The 22,992-nt window shown below is 45.8% G+C and overlaps 1 protein-coding gene and 1 long non-coding RNA gene across 3 annotated transcripts; both read right to left on the minus strand.

Moving 5' to 3' along the window:
- Nucleotides 1–212: 212 nt before the first annotated feature.
- LOC121575443 (cytokine-inducible SH2-containing protein) lies at nt 213–4,862 on the minus strand. 2 transcript variants are annotated; one of them, XM_041888573.2, is made up of 3 exons: nt 4,459–4,862; nt 1,383–1,552; nt 213–1,187 (listed from the first exon to the last, which is right to left on the minus strand). In XM_041888573.2, the coding sequence occupies exons 2-3, from the start codon at nt 1,522–1,524 to the stop codon at nt 718–720; spliced, it is 612 nt and encodes a 203-aa protein (XP_041744507.2). In that variant the 5' UTR covers nt 1,525–1,552; nt 4,459–4,862; the 3' UTR covers nt 213–717. The 2 variants fall into 2 exon arrangements, with proteins under 2 accessions (XP_041744507.2, XP_041744506.2); XM_041888572.2 differs by lacking the exon at nt 4,459–4,862 and having other exon boundaries at nt 1,383–1,877.
- Nucleotides 4,863–20,950: 16,088 nt separating this feature from the next.
- LOC121575468 lies at nt 20,951–22,761 on the minus strand. Its single transcript, XR_006002333.1, has 3 exons — nt 22,706–22,761; nt 22,381–22,563; nt 20,951–22,117 (listed from the first exon to the last, which is right to left on the minus strand). It is a non-coding gene; the product is annotated as an uncharacterized LOC121575468 (long non-coding RNA).
- Nucleotides 22,762–22,992: the final 231 nt, after the last annotated feature.

The following is a 22,992-nucleotide window of genomic DNA, read 5'->3' on the forward strand; positions in this document are numbered from 1 at the left end:
TGTGTGTGTGTGTGTGTAAGTACACTCCATCCTCTGTTGGTGTATTAATAACCATGGCTCTGGCTCTAATCCTGATAAGAGATTTTCTCAGCATTGCTTAAATCCACTTCATGGAAACCAACTCAGGCAAAATGTTTCCATGGAAATGCTCCCAGCAATGTGCTCAATGATAAAGATAACAGGGAGTACAGCAGCAAGGTGTTGGTTTTATTATTACACTATCTACAATTCCTGTTCATTCCTGGTAGAGTAATTACTCTCTTTTTCGGGTTACTGCTACTCTCTATAAGTCTGTTAGTGATGGTTTAGAATAGATTATGGGTTAGACATAAGATGAACAATATTTATATTTTTATTTTTTTACTATAAAATATATGTATTTACATGAATAGACAAATAATCCATATAATGTCATTCTTATAAAATCCTTGACAAAATATTAAAGTAAACAGTATAAATGGTAATAAAAATATAATTTTAGGAGTCCGTTTCATGGGTGTCTGTACGAGAATCCCAAGGCCCAGTGAGACTTGTATAGTTCTACTCTTCCCAGACAACACTGCACTTTGCTTCCCATGGTGCCACTGTCCAGCTGAGCTGAGGCCATTTCTGACCCTATAAGCATAAGGTCATAACCTCTGATCTTCACTGGGAGGTCGCTAGTGCTGCTGTGTGCCCTTCCATGGGCAGGGATGGCTGCCAGACGACCCTCATACATCATACCTGGAAGGGGTAGTCCTGAAGGTAGCGCACTAGTGAGCATGGCAGGGGCAGCTGGTTAGGACAGTCAGTGTGGTGGTTGATGGTGAGTCGGGTAAGGTGCTGGAGGGAGGGGAAGGCCTGGGGCAGGGGACGCAGCAGTTTGAGCAGTACTGCATTTTCCTTCACTGCGGGCTGGGCTGGGCTGGGTTTGGCTTTAGGTTTAGGAGGGTCCTCCACATAATGCTGTACCAGGCTGCAGACATCAGGGAAGGACAGCAAGTGAGGGGGGCCTGGGGAGCTGGAGTCGAGCCGGAAGTGACCCCCGCTGTACTCTATGCGTACATTGGTGGGGCCAATGGCTGTCTTCACTGACAGGGTCAGCATGTAGAGGGGGTGGCTGCTGTCGCGTACCAGGAACGTTCCCACTGACATCTTCAGGAGAGCGTCTCGAGCCTCACTGGCCGAAATGGAGCCCCAATACCAGCCTGGAGCCAGAAACAGACCCACACGTTCCTACACATTACTACTGTGTTCGATATCATCTTACAGCAGCCACACAGACTTTAACACTGACACACACACACTGACATATATATACACACAAACACACACTGACATCACACACAATGGGGGTGGGGGGCATGGATTAAAAATGGTGTGTTAAATACTAGTTGGCGTACCTGAGTTTTGCAGGTACTGGAAGGTGGTGGTGATGCAGCAGAGGTCCTCTGTAGAGTCGTAGAGAGGGGCAGCCCGATTCTGACATGACCCTCTTCTCTCACCATGATCCTGCTGCATGCTGTTCATCGTCCTGGCAATCATATTCGAAGGTGGCCCTGGCAACAGAGCCCTGAGGTGAAGAAACGATTGTCCATTTAGTGCATGGATTGGATAGGCTATAACACAGTAGTTACTATGGAGACAGAAACATATGTCATAGGTGTGGCAAAATGGTTGTGATTTCCACCCCACAATGTGGTCAAATAAGATAAGTGGTGGGAGGGGGGAGAGATTGCTCATGTAACTTGCTTTGTGTTTGATGTTTAGGGGAATAAAAAGCATGAGCTGGCGCACACCCAGAGAAAATCCTGACTGATGAAAATCAGTGAATATCAGACTACAAAAACAGTTTTTCATAACTTGGCAAATGGTGGTATATGAACCACAGGAGGTTGGTGGCACCTTAATTGGGGAGGACGGGTCATGGCAATGGCTGGAGCGGAATCAGTGGAACGGTATCAAATACATCAAACATGGTTTCCATGTGTTTGATGCCATTCCATTCGCTCCGTTCCAGCCAATATTATGAGCCGTCCTCCCCTCAGCAGCCTCCACTGATATAAACCCATAGGAGGCACTTTGTTAAACTGTCAGACAGGGGGCCCGAAGGCACTGATGCTGCCATTACATAAAATGTGGCAAATGTTGTGAATGTGTCAGGAATCTGTAGCCTATTGAAGATTATTTCCTCCTTTTTGTATCAACCATGACTTTCACTATCAACCATCATAGCCGCGGGAAGTAGGAGTGCTGAGGGTGCTGCAACACCCCCTGATAAATTGAAATACAAATATTAATGGACACAATTAGTCCACTAGGCCTTTATTACTCCTGTATGAGTGGAGAAAAAGACTTGTCAGCAGAGTGGAGAAAGATACTTGTCAGCTATCCCCCTCCCCCGGAGGTCTGGCCCCCCAGATAGCATATGAACACCTCATAAGAAAGAAATGTTTAGAATCACATGTAATTAGCTTTAACACTGAAACATTTTCTCTCAGCCTTATGGCAAAATGCATAGAATAGCAGGAAATTAGCTCAGAGATTCTTGAAAGTCGGGACAATCCTTGTCCAGCAGGGAAACCTTATTTCTATAGTTGAGAATACATTTTATTTTTTTGCATTATTTGAGCTTAAAATGTACATTTATGGGGAATTTTATAAGGGGAAATATATGTTTTTGGAATTTTCAAAATACTTTGAATATTATTCATGTTGACTCTATGCCTGGAAATGCCCTAGTCCGGAGCAAAGAATCCAGTTTTCAAACCTCCAAAAAAGCGTTTAAAATGTAAAATGGCAATAATGGATATTAATAACTGAAAAATTATCTTATGTAGTTTTTTGCAATAGCCCTCTGTGACTTTAAAGAATATTTCTCCCAAAAATTATTCCTAAAAGATGTCCAGAGATTTGGTCAACTCTGTCAGATTTGTCTAAAATCCTAAATCATAAATGAGCAGGGTCAGCTACACCATAAGGACCCTTACTGATGTCCTCGTTACATGTAGTGCAACAAGACCACTCATGATCTGGAAAGTTCTCTACTTTTGACAGATTTAAACAAACAATATTAGAATCACCATGGTCATAACCATAAATTGTCCTGTATAACACTTGAATAAAGAAGAAAAATGACATGTTTGTCAACTCCGTAAAACATCAACTCCATCAGATTTTTGTTGAAAGAGCTGATAGGATGGTTTATATTGGGGATTTTCAAATGAATCATTTTCCATATTTTACAAATGTTTGTATTGAACTTTTACTTTTAGAGGCAAAAATATGTATGTTTTGATTATCTGTTGCCGACTCCATCAGTGGCTTGTCAACTCCATCAGTGGCTTGTCAACTCCATCAGTGGCTTGTCAACTCTGTTACTGATGGAGTCAATATTTTTTTGTCAATATTCTGAAATATATTTTAAACTCTGTTCTGCAACATATGCTTAAAGAATTGAAGTATTTGCTGTGCTAGACCTGAGGGATAATGTTTGTTTTATACATTTTGTATTATGTTCTAAATCTAGAAAATAAACATGCCAAAATACTCACAACATTAGCCCTGGAGCATTTAATAGTGCTATTAAACAAACATAAAGATGTTTGGAGATTTGTATTACATATTTGAATAATCTAATGTTAGAATTAAACAATCAAGGCCTTCAAACACGTGTTGCACAATACTTGTAAAAATGAAATGCCTTTTATGGTGTCTTATGGAGATTATATAAATTCATTTAGTTGCATTTTATGATTTATTTGTATTAGGTTGTTCCTTTACGTGGTGTGGTAGGGCGGCAGGTAGCCTAGCGGTTAGAGCAACTGAAAGCTTGCTGGTTTGAATCCCCGAGTCGACAAGGCTCTGTTGGTGTACCCTTGAGCAAGGCACTTAACCGTAATTGCTCTGGATAAGAGTGTCTGCTAAATTACAACAACATAAAACATAGCTGATACTTTGGTCTATCAAAATATATATTTCATATTTTGTTATATTAAGACCAATATTTTTGGGAACAAAATTTAGATTGTCCCGTCTTTCAAGACTCCCTGGGCTCTAAAACAGCAACACTTTCTCTCAGCCTCATGGCAAAATGTGTAAAATAGCATGAGATATATAAAGCTATGTATGTAGGTCACAAGGTCAAATACGAATTCTTGACCTGCAATCACTTCCATTCTGGATAAAAGGTCCATCAACATTCAAAGTTTCAGGTTAAACTACAGGCCTAATTTCATCTGCAAATATAAAATCATATATATCATAGACTCTTTAATAATTATCCTGGCTTTGTTCCACTCCGTCTGATACAACAAATACGATCTGTGCTAATACGGAATTTTTCTTTGACTATTATGATGTCAAAACTGAGGCTACATTTTCTCAGCACAGTCAAGGTGTGAAATTAAAATGAGCATATAGGGAGAAAAAACATTATTACCTAGCCTAATAATTGTTCCAACAATACATTTTACTTACCTTTGAACACACAATCATAATGAAATTGAATCCAGTTGAAAAAATGTGATAGGCTGTACAATTATTTAACAGATCCAGTGATTCTTAATTTGTAGGAACAGTCACTGAGTTCATGCTGTCATGGCGCCAATAATCCGACAAAAAATGTTTCTCATCAAATCAAGAGACTTTTCTGATTTTTTTCCAAAACTAAAAAATCATAAGTTATTTTGGTGATAACGTAAAAAATCTCCAATGTGTCAGTGTCAACCTTGGAAAATAAAGATAGGCTCCGTCCAACGCAGTGATCCACTCGCCAGACACAACTGTTCTATGTTTTATTCTACAGAAAGACCGTGAGAAAACGCCTCTCTTGTAAAGTCAGTTTTGCGGGTCGACGGAAGTTCTAGGAATCTAATTCCAAGAATGGCTTTGTATTTCAGAGCGGCGGTGGCAAGGGCCGCTTCTGCCCACTCGGTTTCGCGGAACTGCGCTTATGAGCTGCGCTGCGTTTCGATTGGCTCCATACATGCTCCGTTTACTTCTCTGCCGCGCGACAGGGCTATGGAAGCGGCCCAGCTGGCTTCACCAGTAATGCGCAGCTGATGACTTCCAAGTAGTGCACTTTCCAGAAAAGCTGACTAAATTTTGACTTTAGCCACTGACTGAGCCTCCGCTTTATAATGCTCCGCCCTCCTAATTTCTATAGCAGGGATCTTCAACTCAATGGCGATTTTAGCATGTAAATCATGGTGGGGCAAACTCAAACATTTTGTTTTTAATGCATGCCAGCAAAGCCACTACACAACACTAAACAATACATTAATTACACTGTAACGGTGACAAACGGTGCTCACAAACTGTTAGGGCCTACATAAAGCTATCCCAACAGCAGAGCTTTCTTTTCATCACAATGGCGTGAATCCTTACCACCGCTACACCTGGCTATCAGCGGAGCCTTGTCTGGCAGCGAAACAGTTCATTCAGCCTCATTTACTGCCATTTAAAAAACATAGCTGATATGGCTGACTTGCTTAAACAAATGTGGTTTCTACTGACAACTGAGATGTACAAACTATGGCATAAGAGGATGATGAGCGGATAAGAGGCAATCCGTAATTTCGATTAACACATGAATAAGCGAGCTAGAACGATGTAGTCAATATAAGTATTTGTTCAGCACTTTTGAAATGTACAGCGACAGAATTCAGAACATGGGCCTTTCTTACACTATTCTCCCTGTATACCAAGTCAAAACCGTAGGATAAATAAAGGGGGCCTACAGTGCATTCGGAAAGTATTCAGACCCACTGACTTTTTCCACATTTTGTTACATTACAGCCTTATTCTAAAATGGATTAAATTGTTGTTGTTTTTCTTCATCAATCTACACACAATACCCCATAATGACAAAGCAAAAACAGGTTTTTATAATTTTTTGCAAATGTATTAAAAATGAAAAACTGAAATATCACATTTACAAAAGTATTCAGACCCTTTACTCAGTACTTTGTTGAAGCACCTTTGGCAGCGATTACAGCCTCCAGTCTTCTTGGGTATGATGCTACAAGCTTGGCACACCTGTATTTGGGGAGTTTCTCCCATTCTTCTCTGCAGATCCTCTCAAGCTCTGTCAGGTTGGATGGGGAGCGTTGCTGCACAGCTATTTTCAGGTCTCTCCAGACATGTTTGATCGGGTTCAAGTGGCTGGGCCACTCAAGGACATTCAGAGACTTGTCCTGAAGCCACTCCTGCGTTGTCTTGGGTGTGTGCTTAGGGTCGTTGTCCTGTTGGAAGGTGAACCTTCCCCCCAGTCTAAGATCCTGAGCGCTCTGGATGGAGTAGGTTTCATCAAGGATCTCTCTGTACTTAATTTTTATTTATTTTTTATTTTTAGTCATTTAGCAGACGCTCTTATCCAGAGCGACTTACAGGAGCAATTAGGGTTAAGTGCCTTGCTCAAGGGCACATCGACAGATTTTTCACCTAGTCGGCTCGGGGATTAGAACCAGCGACCTTTCGGTTACTGGCACAACGCTCTTAACCACTAAGCTACCTGCTACTTTGTACCATTCATCTTTCCCTCTATCCTGACTAGTCTCCCAGTGCCTGCCGCTGAGAAACATCCCCACAGTATGATGCTGCCACCACCATGCGTCACCGTAGGGATGGTGCCAGGTTTCCTCCAGACGTGACACTTGGCATTCAGGCCAAATAGTTCAATCTTGGTTTCATCAGACCAGAGAATCTTGTTTCTCATGGTCTGAGAGTCTTTAGGTGCCTTTTGGCAAACTCCAAGCGAGCTGTCATGTGCCTTTTACTGAGGAGTGGCTTCCGTCTGGCCACTCTACCATAAAGGCCTGATTGGTGGAGTGCTGCAGAGATGGTTATTCTTCTGGAAGGTTCTCCCATCTCCACAGAGGAACTCTGGAGCTCTGTCAGAGTGACCATTGGGTTCTTGGTCACCTCCCTGACCAAGGCCCTTCTCCCCCGTTTGCTCAGTTTGGCCGGGTGGCCAGCTCTAGGAAGAGTCTTGGTGGTTCCAAATTTCTTTCATTTAAGAATGATGGAGGCCACTGTGTTCTTGGGGACCTTCAATGCTGCAGAATTTTTTTGGTATCCTTCCCCAGATCTGTGCCTCGACACAATCCTGTCTCAGAGCTCTACGGACAATTCCTTCAACCTCATGGCTTGGTTTTTGCTCTGACATGCACTGTCAACTGTGGGACCTTATATAGCCAGGTGTGTGCCTTTCCAAATTATGTCCAATCAATTGAATTTACCACAAGTGGACTTCAACCAAGTTGTAGAAACATCTCAAGGATGATCAATGGAAACAGGTTGCACCTGAGCTCAATTTCGAGTCTCATAGCAAAGGGTCTGAATACTTATGTAAATAAGGTATTTCTGTTTTCTAGTTTTAATAAATTAGCAAAAAATTCTGAAAACCTGTTTTCACTTTGTCATTATGGGGTATTGTGTGTAGATTGATGAGGAACATTTTTTAATTTAATCCATTTTAGAATAAGGCTGTAACGTAACAAAATGTGGAAAAAGTCAAGGGGTCTGTCACGTTCGTTGAAGGACGGGACGGACCAAGGCGCAGCGTGATATGCGTACATGTTTATTTTCTATTAAACACAACGACAAAACAAACAACAAAACGAAACGTGAAGTCCAAGGTAGACGACACAACATACCTTAACCGGAACAAGATCCCACAACCCACTAGTGCCAATAGGCTGCCTAAGTATGGTCCCCAATCAGAGACAACGAACGACAGCTGCCTCTGATTGGGAACCACACCGGCCAACATAGAACCATACATACTAGATCGACAAACAATGACCAAACACAACAAGGAATATGCACACCCTGACTCAACATATAAGCGTCCCCTGAGTCAGGGCGTGACAGTGTCTGAATACTTTCCGAATGCACTGTATAAGCAGACAATGAAAGCTCTTACAATATTCGATGATTACATTTCTCTAAAACAGGCTATAGGCTACATGTGCACCACCAAGTCAGAACAGTAGGCTAAGTTATGAGGGGGGAAAGGAACCAAATTATTAGGGTGAGGCACATGAGCTACTAACAACTAACTACACTTAGTATTACTTTCTTAGCTACAGTATACATATCTCCCTGGCATATTACATAATTTATGCAGCAATATACAAGACATTGTTGAACTCACCTTGTTGTGCTGTGCTCACTTGAACAGGAAGCTGGTGCGGCGGTCCTTGTGGGCAAGTTTTTTCATCAAACTTTGTCATCAAAGTCTGGCGTTATCTGTATATATGGTGCTTTCAAGACAACTGGGCTCTGAAAAAACAAGGTTGAATCATGACGTGAGTGATCTTCAGATCGGAGCTCTAGAAAGAGGCCAGAGTTCCCGACTTGGAATTCCGAGTTGGATGACCCTTCAAAACATATTTTCCCAGTCGGAGCTAGTTTTTTTCAGAGTTCCCAGTTGTCTTGTTTTGAACGTGGCAGAAGTCATGCTGGTGTCATGACTTGCCCTCATGGGTTGAGGATCAAACTTTCCTGCTAGGCAAAGGTTTGAACACCCCGTTTCCTGGGGGCCAGTTATATGACTTAACAGCCGGTCATAAATAGTTTGCAGAAAATGACTCCTTTTGGTCTCTATTATGGGAAGAAAGAATTTCCCTGTGAGACAAAGGAAGTCTTCCCGCCAAGACTCCAACATCCAAAAGTGGATAATGAAACAATATTCCTACTTAAAAGAATGTGGGAAATGGTCAGTGGGGATCTAAAGAATAATCATGTCATATTGTTTATTATTTTATGTTGTCATTAAGGATGGTATCAAGTAATAACTGTAACTCGGAAAGTGTACATATTCTATCTATCAAGTTTACATCTAAATGTTGTATAAAATATATGATTAAGTATGAGAGTATTTTGGTGAAGATAGGAATGTGATTTTAGTCTTCTAATGAGATAATAGTTTTTCATATAAACTATGCACAGTGACTAGCCACACCCCGAGTGACATCAGAGATCGTGTAAACATGATGGAATGCCCCTTTTACCCCGAGTGCATAAAAAGCCTTGAAAAACAAATCAACCTTTAGACCAGCAGACGTGAAGCGTGAACAAAACATTGCAAATGGTTGAATTTCTACCAGACCAGTAAGCCCCACGGCTTAGAATGGTTGACACTCTACAAGACCAAGAAGCGTGAAGCTGAAGCTACACGTTACAAAATGGTTAGACTAGAAAGACCAGAAAACATGAGACGTTAGTCCACACGTTTGAAATGGAGAAACTCTGAAACTCTCAACCTCTACACGAGGTGAAGAAGAAGACAATGCACTAGACCTTATCATTTAAGTCTGCAGCGGGCATGTATAGTCGTCTAGAGAACTTTCACTCAAGACACGAGATAAATGACAATCCCTCTCCGACAACCGCTGGTACATCTGAAGTATCCATTCTAACCACTACTATGACCAGAAACTCTACCAAGGACATTGAGATCTCTGGTGGGCAAACTAGAGTCCTACATCATCAACTCAACTATCGAGGACAGCAACACGTAAATACATGTTGCATTTCTAATCCGAATGAGCGTTATTAGGGTGCATAAGTATTATGATTACTGTGAGCATAGTATCCAAAGTAACCACAATAGTTTGAATCTCTCTCCCTTCCACTCTGACCCTCCTTCTACCCAAGCATTCAAGCTAATGTTAGTCCAGTCCACTAGGGACCTGTTTTCATTCATTAGATTCCCACGGGGGGCCAGTATGAAAAAACTGGATAAGAGCATCTGCTAAATGACTAAAATGTAAAAATGTAAATACATAATTAAGCCAATTTGTGTATTGCTGATTCATCAATAAGGTTAGGGTTCTTGCAGGTTCAAGGATTATGCGACGTTCAGAATGAGACTGATATGTGATAATTATTTAATAAGTGACTGTTATCGATATATAACACATATATCTTCTAAGAGTTTAATTCGGGAGATGGTAACTCGTTAAACAACTTCTTCCGTGGTGCCCCAAATTCCTAATGAGTTAATTGTTACATGATTAATTTATTTGAGTGACAATTAAACATAGATAGGTGATTCGATAAATAATAGTCATACATTTAAGTAAGTAAGTCACGACACTGGATTGACAGCATGGCCAATGTAGTCAACCTTTTCTGGCCCATGGTGTTGAATGTTTATCATTTTAAGCTTGGAAAAGAGACCCTTAAACCCATACTTGGACCACACACCCACTCCACTGAATAGCAGGCTAGTGATTGCTTTGCAACGCTTGCAGTTAGCCACTGATTCCTTCCAAACCACTCATTGTTGAATTTGCGATTTCCAACTTGTTGTGTAGTGTTTATGTCCAATGGCCGTTGAGCCATTGAATTTCTCTTCATATGACAAGAATTGAAAAGGATTTGCCAGTAGATTGTCGACTTGATTCATGATGATGACTGCTTGTCTAGCTTGCTGGCTAAAATTTTGAAGGTATGATGTTGACATGATCAGTCCAATCAAAGCTACGGTAGATATAACGTGATTTGACGTCATTTTATCTGTGGCCAATGACCTTGAGCCTTCTTGGATGGGCACTTCTAATGTAAATCTATGGCAGCAACCAAGGGGCTTGAATTTTCGATCTCTCCCTGTAGATTTTGCGGTGAAGTAGTGTCCACACGAGTGACAGAACACTGAGCTAATCACGCCGCAACTAGAGAACATTACCAACCCATACACTCCGTATTTTCCACTGGCTGCCCCACCACCACAGAAAGCACTGAGCTAGGCTGAAACACCTGCATTTTGGAGCTGCCTTACTCAAGAAAGCAAAAAAGAGACCATGTTTGTATGCGGCTTTATTCACTCAATTATTTTATTTATTTTTACATTGTTTGCAAACTGATATGTGACACATATTAATGCCAAAATAACATGCAAAACTGCCCTGAATGATGTGTCGCAACTGCATCAACTTGATTGCAGGCAGATTTTTTCTTGAGCGATGGTCAGGGGGCCGGGAACATTATTACAAATAATTTGTAGACTGCAAATTTACCGCAAAAAGCCCAAACAGATATAATATTTGACTAAAACAAAATCATTTGAAACCTTTCTGACATTTATATACGACCACATACACTGAGTGCACAGAACATTAGGAACACCTGCTCTTTCCATTACATAGACTGACCAGGTGAATCCAGGTGAAATCTATGATCGCTTATTGATGTCACTTGTTAAATCCACTTCAAGCAGTGTAGATGAAGGGGAGGAGACAGGTTAAATAATGATTTTTAAGCCTTGAGACAATTGAGACATGGATTGTGTATGTGTGCCATTCAGAGGGTGAATGTGCAAGACAAAAGATTTAACTACGTCTTTGAACGGGGTATGGTAGTAGGTGCCAGGTGCACCATTTTGAGTGTGTCAAGAACTGCAACGCTGCTGGGTTTTTCACATTCTACAGTTTCCCGTGTGTATCAAGAATGGTCCACCAACCAAAGGAGGACATCTAGCCAACTTAACACAACTGTGGGAAGCATTGGAGTCAATATGGGGTAGCATCTCTGTGTAACGGGGGGGGCAACTCAATATTATGAAGGTGTTTCTAATGTTTTGTACACTCAGTGTATCCTGTATCTCTCTATTATGCGTGGGAATACTTTGGAACAGATTTCCAAAATTGTCACGGATTCTGCCGAGGCTGCTCCTCCTCCTAGTTCGGGCAGGCTTCGGCGTTCGTCGTCCCCGGAGTACTAGCTGCCACCGTTGAATGTTTCTATGTGTGATTGCTTTTGTCTGTCTGTCACACCTGTGTCCGTTTGTGTCTGATTACGTGTTCTATAAGTTGCCTGTGTTGTATTGGTTAGGTTGTGTGTTGTTTTTCGCCTGTCCGTAGTGCTGCGTGTTTTTTCTCTGTTTTGTTGTTTTATTGTTTTACGCATAGTTTGCGTAATAGCTCGCCTCTGTTTTGTTTGAGGCCGATCGTTGTATCTTTGCCTTGTGGTACACAAGTAAACTTTGTTGGACTAGCTTCGGTGTCCTGCGCCTGACTCCCACACCACCTACACCTCAGCCTTGACAAAAATTAAAATCACTTGGAGCTGATTTGCTGGTGTTCTTACCTTCTTTTATGTCCAACAATAAAACATTTAATAAATAATACATTCTTGCTCAGAGAATTAAGGGGACCAAATAAAATCCACCATGGGCCAAATTTGGTCTGTGGGCCGCCAGTTGGGGAACCCTGTTCTATAGGCTACTGTTGCTTCTTTAACTTTGTGAATACTGTTTGTAAGCCTATAAGTGGTTTAAATGTGTTTAGAAACAAATACGTCTCCAATTTCACATCTTTAAGATGTAGGCTGCTATATTTTTTACAGGACAAACAAGCTGAGATATGCAATCCTATCAGGTAGACTAGGCTACTTGAGTTATTTTCCAGGAAGAGGCCTTTCCAACAAATACTTCTCAGACATCATTTGACCTCATTCAGATTATCACTGCGGTATGTACAAACACACATGCAGCACGCACTATTGTATGTTACACTTGATCATCGCTTGTTGGATCCCTTATACCAAACATTTTAGTAAAAACAGAAGACAAAATTAAATATACACAAAACATATTTTATTGTAAGATAATGTAAAATAATGAGCATCCTGAAATACTACAACCTGTTTTTGATTGAACCTTCATCTGACTGGCCTTTTGTGGATAGGCAATAAGAAGGTGTGTCTATTTTAGTATGGGGAACAGGTCACAGATGGTGAAACAATGGAGCGAGTGGAAAAAGGGAACATACAAGTTGTAAAAAATAGGTCTTGAGACTTTGTTTATCTTAAAACAAGCACTATCCATAGCCGTGGGAAGAAAGGTGCTGAGCCTGATAAATCCTATTTAGTGCACGAGGCCTTCACTACTCCTGTGTTAGCAGAGCAAAATACTCATCAGCAGAGCGGGGAGACATTTCAGCACCCCCACCCCAAAACATCTTCCCGCCACCATGGCACTATAAGGTCCACAAGGGAAGAAAAGGTTGGGTAAAAAGAGTCTTGGTTATACATGGAGGTTTGTGTGTGTTTCTGTTCCTGTCACGCTCTAGTTCTCTTCTCTGTACTCTCCAGCCCCCTTGATGAGGCGCTTGTTGCCCCTCTTCCCTCCTGGCCCACGTGGCTTGGCGAACGCCTGTTTCAGAGTGTGTTCAACGGGATGGACCTCCTCATTCAGAAACTCCTTCATCAGCCCATCCTCACCGTCAATCTCCATCTGTATGCGTGCACGCATACACACGCATGCACACACACACACAAATACACACACACATCCACACACACGCAAACACACACACGCACAGAAGGAGAGAGAAACACAACTAATGGAAGAGGGAGAAAGAGAGAACACTGTTGAAAAACAAGATCAGTATACATCCACACTCCCTTTTAACTGTGATATTGTAACGTAAAATAAAGATGGGTAAGATGGAGAGTGTGTAATTGTTGAACCTTTTTGGCGATCGCTAGACAGCAGTCTCTCTCTCCACCTCATCCAGTAGCTGGTTCTTACAGCTGGAGTACAACATCCGCTCTTTAATGCTACAGCTGTACCCTGGCATGGAGTAGATGGACACAGAGAGAGACAGAAAGAGAGAAGGATGACGAGAGATCCTATAACCTTTCAGTTATGTGATGTTTGGTGTGTGTGATACTGACCTAGAGCCTCCTGTTGCTGAAACAAACTACCCCAGCTCGGAGTCGGCTCAAATAGGCAACTAGAGACGCTGCTGACAGTGTGTGTTTGCGAGAGGCTTTCAGCCAGCCCCAGCCGTTCATCTCGGCGCCTCCGAGTGGAGGTGACGGAATGTTGTTATCAGCCCTGGGTCCAGAATGACCCTCCTGGGCACCCAGGACCGCTCCTCCGGCCCATAACCCTCCCAGTCCACCAGAAATTGGAGACCCCTCCCCACCCGCTGGCAGTCCAGGATCCGGTCCATAGTAAAAGCCGGCTGCCCTCCGACGAGGCGCAGCGGGGGAACAGGACGAGGAGGGGGAGCCAGGGGACAGGTGGCGATGGGCTTGAGGAGGGACACATGGAATGTGGGATGCACCCGCATGGTGGGGGGAAGTTGCTGGCGGTAGGCCACTGGGTTGACTCGCCGGACCACTCTGAATGGCCTGACGAACCGGGGGGACAGCTTCCTGGACTCCAAGCGGAGGGGAAGATCCCGCGTGGAGAGCCACACCCTCTGTCCTGGGCGAAAGACCGGGGCGGGGCGAAAGACCGGGGCCGGGCGACGCCTGCGGTTGGCCTGATGTTGAGACCTGACCGAGGCCCGCTTAAGCGCCGCCCGTACCTGCCTCCAGGTGCGGCGATAGCGACTGATGTGGGCCCTGGACCGACGGGACCGCCGCCTCCTCCTCTTGCTTGGGGAATAGGGGGGGTTTGTACCCGTATTGGCACTGGAAGGGGGACAGGCCGGTTGATGAGCAGAGAAGAGTGTTGTGGGCGTACTCCGCCCACGCCAGTCGCTGACTCCACGTAGCTGGGTTGCTGGAGGCGTAGCACCTCAGCACCCCCTCCAGATCCTGGTTGACGCACTCCATCTGCCCGTTCGACTGGGGAGGGAAGCCGGAAGACAAGCTGACGGAGGCGCCAAGGCAGGTGGCGAACGCCTTCCAGAACCTGGAGGCGAACTGAAGGCCCGATCCGACGCACATCTTGGGGAATGCTATGGACCCGTAAAACGTGCTGCACCACCAACTTAGCCATCTCCCGGGCCGACGGGAGTTGGGGAAGGGGAATGAAGTGGGCAGACTTCAAGAACCGGTCCACAACGACCAGGATTACTGTGTATCCATCAGAGGGGGGTAGGGCGGAAATGAAACCCAGCTAGATGTGGGACCAGGGGCGCTTGGGGATAGGCAGGGGTCGGAGCAGCCCTGCCGCGGGCTGACGTGAGCTCTTCGTGCGTGCGCACACCGGGTAAGCAGCCACGAAGGCGTGCGCATCCCCCTCAACAGATGGCCACCAGAACCTGCTACGCAGGAACTCCAACATCCTGGCGCCCCCTGGATGGCTGGTGAGGTCGGACGCGTGCGCCCACTGAAGCAGTCACGAGCGAGCAGCCTTGGGTACGTACATCCTCCCCGATGGACCTCCGCCCGGATTGGGCTCCCGCCGTAGCGCTGCTCTGACCAGCCTATCAATTCCCCACGAAACTGGGGCAGCAATCAGGGCGTTGGGGACAATGGGGTCGTCCCTCTCCACCAGGTCCATGGCGTCGAACTGCAGGGAGAGCGCGTCAGGCTATGTGTTCTTTGACCCCAGACGGTATGAGATGGTGAACCAGAAAATGGTGAAGAACAACGCCCACCTGGCCTGGCGCGAGTTGAGCCTTTTGGCCCCCTGAATGTAGGCTAAGTTCTTGTGGTCAGTCCATACGACGAATGGATGGTCGGCCCCTTCTAGCCAATGCCTCCACTCCCCCAGGGCGAGCTTGACCGCTAGCAGCTCACGGTTCCCCACGTCGTAATTCTGCTCCGCCGGGGACAGCCGACGGGAGAAAAACGCACAGGGGTGAGTCTTACCGTCCGTAAGGAACCGCTGGGACAGGATTGCTCCCACCGCAACGTCTGAAGCATCCACCTCCACAATGAACGGCAGGAACGGATCAGGATGCCCGAGGACCGGGGCCGATGTAAACCGCCGCTTAAGCGCATCAAATGCGTTCCCCGCTTCCGGGGTCCAGGCGATGGAGCGTACGCTCGTCTTGAGAGGACTGTCAGGGGAGCGGCTAGGGAGCTAAAATTGCGAATAAATCACTTATAAAAATTTGCAAACCCTAAAAACCGTTGTGGTTGCTTGAGGGATGAGGGCTGGGGCCAATCCAGTACCGCGCTAACCTTGGCTGGGTCCATCCGTAGGTCCCCCTGTGTGACGATGAACCCCAGGAAGGAGATTGTCTCTGTGTGGAACACACACTTCTCCGCCTTGACGTAGAGCTGGTGGCGGAGAAGGTGTTGGAGGACCTGCCGAACGTGCTGCTGGTGTTCACTCATGTCTTTCGAAAATATTAGGATGTCATCCAAATACACGAAGACGCTGTAGTCGAGGAGGTCCCGGAGCACGTTATTGACCAACGCCTGGAACACCGCAGGCGCGTTGGCTAGACCGAACGGCATGACTTGGTACTCGTAATGCCCACTGGGTGTGTTAAAAGCCGTCTTCCACTCGTCCCCCTCCCGAATCCTCACCAGGTTGTAGGCATTACGTAAGTCCAGCTTGGTGAAGACCCGGGCTCCCTGCAACGACTCGAATGCCGTCGTCATCAGGGGGAGTGGGTAGCGGTTCTTAACCGTGATGTCGTTGTGCGCCCGGTAATCAATGCATGGCCGCTGCCCACCGTCCTTTTTCCCCACGAAGAAGAAGCACGCGCCCGCGGGTGAGGTAGAGGGACGGATGTGGCCCTCGACGAGTGCCTCGTCGATATACTCCCTCATGGCCAGCGTCTCCAGCCGGGACAAGGAAAACAATCACCCTCGTGTGGGCATGGTGCCCGGCAGGAGATCAATAGCGCAGTCGTAAGGCCTGTGAGGAGGTAGGCCCTTGGCACGCCTCTTACTAAACACCTCCCCCAGATCCCAATACTCCCGAGGAATGCCTGCCAGGTCTGGGCCGGTGACGGAGTTTGTAGCCGCCGTCCTCCCGGTGGGCTGATGAGTGGTCAGTGGAGACCGGAACAGGACGGGGGCAGAGCCTCCCTCCAGGATGAGCCGCCCCGTGGACCAGTCTATTTGTGGGCGACCAGCCAGTGGTGCCCGAGGATGAGGGGACACTCCGGAGAGTCCACAATGAAAAACTGGATATCCTCCCATAGCCCCCCCCACCACCTGGACATGCACGGGGACAGTGCGCCGGGTGATGAAGCCCAACCCCAACGACCGGCCGTCCAGGCCCATGACCGGAACCGGCTCGGAGAGGGAGAGTAACGGAACGCTCCACCCTTGGGCCAGCCCCGCATCCATCAGGTTTCCCGTGGCCCCAGAATCCACCAGTGCATGCGCCCGACGCGCAGCGCGGGCCCACTGAACCCTGACGGGGAGAAAAGTCTGGGAGTCTCTGGGGTTGGGGTTTCGGTTCCGGCTCGCTAGCAGCCCTCCCGATACTAGCGAGCCCTCACGTTTCTCGGCTTCTCTGGGCATGAGTCGCAGTGGTGACCTGCCTGGTCGCAGTACAGGCAACGTTCCTGGAGCAGACGCCTCTGCCTCTCCATCCTGGACAAGTGTGCCGCCCCCAGCTGCATAGCCTCCTCCTGAAGCGTCTCCTCCCTGAATCGGCGGAAAGCCTCCGGGTTGATAGGGGGATGCGGAGGCACGCCTTGCGTCATCCCTCTCTCATGCGCCCTCTCACGACGCCGATTGTCTACCCGCACCGAGAGTTCGACGAGGCCGTCCAGTCACTCAGGCAGATCCCTGAAGGAGAGTTCATCCTTCATCCCCTCTGATAGCCCTTGGGCGTAAAGGACAACCAGGGCGGCCTCCTCCCATCCTGCCTCTCGAGCCCGGGTCCGGAACTCCACGGAGTAGTCCGCCACCGAACGGTCACCCTGCCGACAGGCCGTGAGCCGCCTCCCGGCCTCGTGCCCTGACACCACCCGAGAAGTGTCAAACACCTTGCATAGCTCCCGGGTGAATTGGTAGGAGTTGGAGCATGCCAGAGTTTGGCTCTCCCACTCTGCGGTAGCCCAGGAAAGGGCCCGACCCGTCAACAGAGTGATAATGTAGGCCACCCGGCCCTGCTCCGTCGGGAAGGAGGAGGGTTGTAGGCTGAATACCAGGGAACACTGGGTGAGGAATTCCCTGCAGCCCTCTGGACGTCCGTCATACCTCTCCGGAGGTGGTAGGCGGGGTTCCCGCGATGTCGCAGGCGAGACTGGAGACTTCCGCTCCGCCGGCTGCCAGGGCTGGTAGGGTGTCCACCCGGCTCTGCATGGCGATCGTCAGCTGGCGGAGATTCTCGGTGATCTGCTGCAGGCTGCGGTCATGTTGGTTCAGCATAGCCCCCTGTGTTGCCAATGCGCTCCGATACTGTGCTGCCTCCGCTGGGTCAATATTGGCTCAGTGTTCTGTAAGGGTTGGGGTGAGGTGTGACCCAGGTGCGGTGCAGGATATACAGTAGGCAGTAGGCAGAGATGGTGAAACAAGGATCTTTACTGGTGGTCCCGAAGCCAAAATACAAAATAACGGACTTATCACGATAAAATAAAGGCAGAGCAAATAAGTCTCCAAAAACCGGCCTACAGCCAAAATACGAAATACTACCTAAGACTGAAACAAATAACGAAACAGGGAGAACACTTCTCAAGTACCTGCACATAGATCTCCGATCAGACACTGAGTAGTACTGCTGGACATAGAGAAACTCGCAGAGGAAACTGAGCAAGGGAACACAGGGAAATGAGGGCATAAATAAACAGCTGAACCGATAGACACAGGTGAAACCAATAGGATGATGATTAGTCCCGACTGTGAGTGAGGAGGTGCCTAAGGTTGTCGGAGGATGACACCTAGTGGGTCGCTCCGGAACTGCGACCCCCTCCTGTAACATGTTTGTGTGGAGCTTAATTAGTAATGCCTAGGAATAAAAATGTGAACACTATGTAATTTGAGAAAAGAGATATATATGTAAAGAGTTGACGATTTTATGCATTTCATCATTACAACTGACTGAACAGTCACTGATGCTACGTGTCAGTGTGAACCATTTCTCATATTTCCCCCCTTTCAGGGGTATAACATTACAATTGTCAAGCTAATAGGCTATGTGTTTGTAGATCAACTGAGGTGAATGAACCTACAGTAGCCAAGGTGATAAAAGGCTGGCCTCATTTTTGCTTGTTTTTACTGTTCTCCTAATGGCATTTTAAAGTTGTTTAATTATATAGAAATGCAGTAAATGGGCTTCAACTTTCAAAAAAATGGTTTGTGGGTTTACTTACGCGCTTGTTCTAGTTTGTTGACTATAACGTTAATATGGTGATAACGATGTAGGCTGTGTAGCGGTTAGTGGTTATGAAGGTTTGGCTTGGATACGTTTTAGCAGCTGGTCACAGAAAATTGTTGTGTTGTGCACTGAAGTCCACAAGCGAAGGGAAAAGCTTTGTTTTGTATGTTTGTTATGTGATGCCAGCTCACCAGCTGTATGTAGTTGATAGGTTTCTGCTTGAGTTGCTGCAGAGAGCGTTTGGCCTCCTCCTGTAGAGGGAACGCCAGGCCCGTAAGAGTCTGGTGCCTTTTGTCCAAACCAAACTCCATTGTCACCTGTAGGGGGCAACATATAACCATATAACACACGTCAATAATGGATTTATTCAGACATAAACTACAAAGAACAAGGGACAGCACAAGAAAAAGTGGTTATCCACTACACAAATCACTAAAAAGAGATGCAGGTGAAAACATACTTATAAAATGTGTCTTGTGGCTTAAAGATGAGGAGCAAGCAATGTTCCCTCAAAATGTTCTCGGCACTGAGCAAACTTCAGGTCTGCTGAGAGCAAACTTGAACATTGTGAAAATTCTGTTCAACTTTCAGTGCGCATTTACTGTGAACACTGAGGCTGTACCCGCTTTAAGTTACAGTTTTAACAGTGGCCAAGTAGGCTACTGTGGCTATTTGATCATAATGTATGCCTATCAGAGTGGACTACCATCAAAAACAATGGAGAAAATGCATCCCATAACATTTTAACATGGAAATAGCTGTTCTGTCATTCAGCCTACAGTAGCAGCCAATGTGTGGTGTTCAATGAAGGCCTACATTCCATGAGACTTTTGAAAAAAACATGCAGGGCTTGACATTAACCTGTTTATCCAATTGTCCTTCATACAAGGTGACTGAAACTGGTGTTGTGTTGTTTGATGCAAGAAACCACTTCAAAAAATGCATTATTATTCCCATACAATTATTACAGAGAATCAGACAAATTATGCTACCCTCTGTCTATTGGCTCCTTTGCTATTCAAGCCTGTCTCAAAATACCCCCTTAAAACATAAAAAAGTTATTTACCTGACTAGCTTTTCAAAGATGTCTAGAAATGTACACGTTTTGTGCTCTTGTAGGAAGCAATCCCTCCCATATTGCTGACTACAAATGATATATAACTGGGCTAATAAGTCACTAACTAGCAAAGGATATAAACAAAATGTGCACACGTGGCTACATGCATCTCTTGCTTTGATCTCAAAACAAGAACATCTACTCAAACCACAGCTGTAAAGACAGTCCAGATACAAGTAAACGGTACAGATCCATGTATGGCAATGGTCTATTTGCATATAGGCCTACTGCAGCTCTGATTGGTTATGCCGCACCGGTCTGTGTAGATGGCTGAGTCGTGTCAATGCGATAGAATCCTACTCCGATGCGTTCTGCCTGCAACAAACTCTCTTGCATAGTTCATTTTGTTTCGGTATGTTGCATTGAAAGTGGCTAATATTGCATGGTTCGATCACAATTTCCACAGTAAAGGGAAACGTTGATTGTGTTAACTAACAGGGAAAACTCTAGAAAGTAGAGTGAAATTCAATCTAGTGCTTCTCTCTATGGGCTGATTGTGATGGGTGATTTGAAGGAGAGGTGCAGGAGGGTAAATCACAGAATACAGAGTTTATTCCGGAATACAGAGTTACGTAGAAATGCATCAAACAGTCCAGTGCGCAAAACAGGCGCACTGGAACCAAACAGGCACATGGGGAAAATATACCCCGGCAATACAAAATACACGGAGCTCAACCGAGCTACACTCTCTTCAAAATAAACAATCACCCACAAGGACAAGGGGGCAGAGAGAACACTTATACAGGTACTGAAGAGGGGATATGAACCAGGTGTGTGTAATAAACAAGACAAAACAAATGGAATGATGAGATGAGGAGCGGCAGTGGCTAGAAGGCCGGTGACGACGAACGCCGAAGCCTGCCCGAACCAGGAGAGGAGGCAGCTTCGGAGGAAGTCGTGACACTGATCCAGTATTTCTTCTGCGCGGCAGTCCTGGGGAGCTGCGCAGCTATCTTGGGGCTACTGCGCGCCTGTGGTGTAGTTTAGAGGGAATATTGGGAGCAAGCCTCTCTTCAAATGTCTTTAGTACCGAATTATAGATGAAAGGGAGGAACAAACCTTTGCTCATTCTCTGGGAGTGTCACTTAGCCTTCTATGCTCATCCTGTGGGCATATAATGGACAGCCATCTTGTTTCTAGCTCTTTCTCTCTTTTTCCCCGCCTTCTCTCTCACACACATGCACACATTGCATACATACTTGCACACATACACCTGAAACAGTTAGCATGCAGACGCCTGAATCTGATGCTCAGACCCACACACATACTCACACAGATACAAAATACACAGGTGAAAAGACTGAGAGAAGAACCATAGCTTACCCATACAACCTTGTCCTGGATGGCATATTACAGAGACAAACACATACGGCTGACTACATGTACTACACATCATACAAAGGTATAAAAAATAATTTACAGAGTTCTTCATTTTCAAATAGAGGGCTCCCTTCTCACCTATCTAACTCAACCTCGGTACGGTAGTCTGACTGCTCTTTAGTAGCGAGGTCAACTATGTCCCTGAGGCCCACATTCTACAGGGTTGTCATGAGCTGTTGCCATAAGCTTTTAATCACACAGTGATGCAACTTCTACTGGGCAACATCATCCACTGACTGCCTGCACATGATAATCTTCAGACCAAATGAGGCCAAGCCCTCATTTCACCCCTCATCAAGTGTCTACCCATATGGGATGTGGAGCTTTGCTCTACTGTCTGGACTCTGGAGTGGGTGTGGTCTAGTAAACATCTTAACCCCTGGCCCTGTATCTCCTGAACAGAGTACTTGAATGCTGTGGAGTGAGTCAAATGTTCCAATATGCAGTAAGTAAAGGTAGGGAGGAGGGAGGCCATTCCAAAGGCCTGGGATTGATAGGGTTAACCCACAAGTCAGTTAAACCAAAGTAAATTCAAAGTGTTTTTCATTTAACGATTCCATACCACAGACCTCATCTGTGCCAAACATTTATTCCTTGATGTGACCTCCACCAAACTCCTTCTTCGGTGTGGCTCGGGTGGCAGCGTAGACCATCTTGTCCCTTACCTGCAGATGAGAAAATAACACTGAACACTGGATAGAGCATTGCATTTGCATGTTTGACAGAAATTGTGTATAAACTATATGCATGAGTGCTTGTCAACTTTATCCAGTGCTTGTCAATTTAACAAACAACATGTCAATGTTTTCTGGTGATTTGTGTAGTATTGCAAGCCTGCATAATGTTATCAAAAGGTCATGGTCAAGTATGCATGGTTTTACTGTTCATGAACATCAATACTAAAGTTAATGTGTGGTCTTGGTATTACATTCTGGTGATTGATCAGGTGACCAAGCGATGAAGATCCACTCATAGCCCTGTGCATTCTGGGAGTTGAGGCGGTAGAGGATGTAGCACGGCTCCTGAGACACCAGCAGAGGAAGGAGGAAGTGGTCATAGTCATTGTCTCAGCTCTGTGCCCGTCCTCTGTATGTACCTAGCACCAGCTCTTCTGGGAGACGGACAGAGAAACACTCCGATCATACTCCTCATATTTAAATGGATGCCAGTCCCCAGTGGATCAGGTTAAGGTCAGGCAAATTGTACACAAACAGGTGGTCTTTACTCAGTCTAGATTCAACACACATGATTACCATCTCTGATGACAATCTTTGCTATTCTGATGGTCCCTCCCCTCGCCCTGGCCAGCAACTCCTTCTGCTCATCCCATGCTACAATAAAAAAATAAAGAGAGAGAGCGAGGGAGGCAGAGAGAAAGAGAAAGGGCGAAGTATAGAGGGAGAGAGACAGTCAATGCTGGTTGGGGAAGTCAGCCTCTTTGAAATGGACTGAGCCCATAATTTGGGTTATTACACTAAGTGGGAGTTTCCCTCTCATTAAAGGGATTTACTGTACCCCCCCTCTCTCACCATGGTTACCA

This window comes from Coregonus clupeaformis, chromosome 10 (genome assembly GCF_020615455.1).
Source record: "Coregonus clupeaformis isolate EN_2021a chromosome 10, ASM2061545v1, whole genome shotgun sequence".
NCBI classification, from domain to species: Eukaryota; Metazoa; Chordata; class Actinopteri; order Salmoniformes; family Salmonidae; genus Coregonus; species Coregonus clupeaformis.

Excerpts from the sequence above, each read along its gene's own strand:
- LOC121575443 (XM_041888572.2), bottom strand. The coding sequence starts at position 1,839 with ATGAAAAACTGTTTTTGTAGTCTGATATTCACTGATTTTCATCAGTCA. Across the intron at positions 1,188-1,382 it reads CCAGTACCTGCAAAACTCAG|GCTGGTATTGGGGCTCCATT; the intron begins GTACGCCAACTA and ends TTCTGGCTCCAG.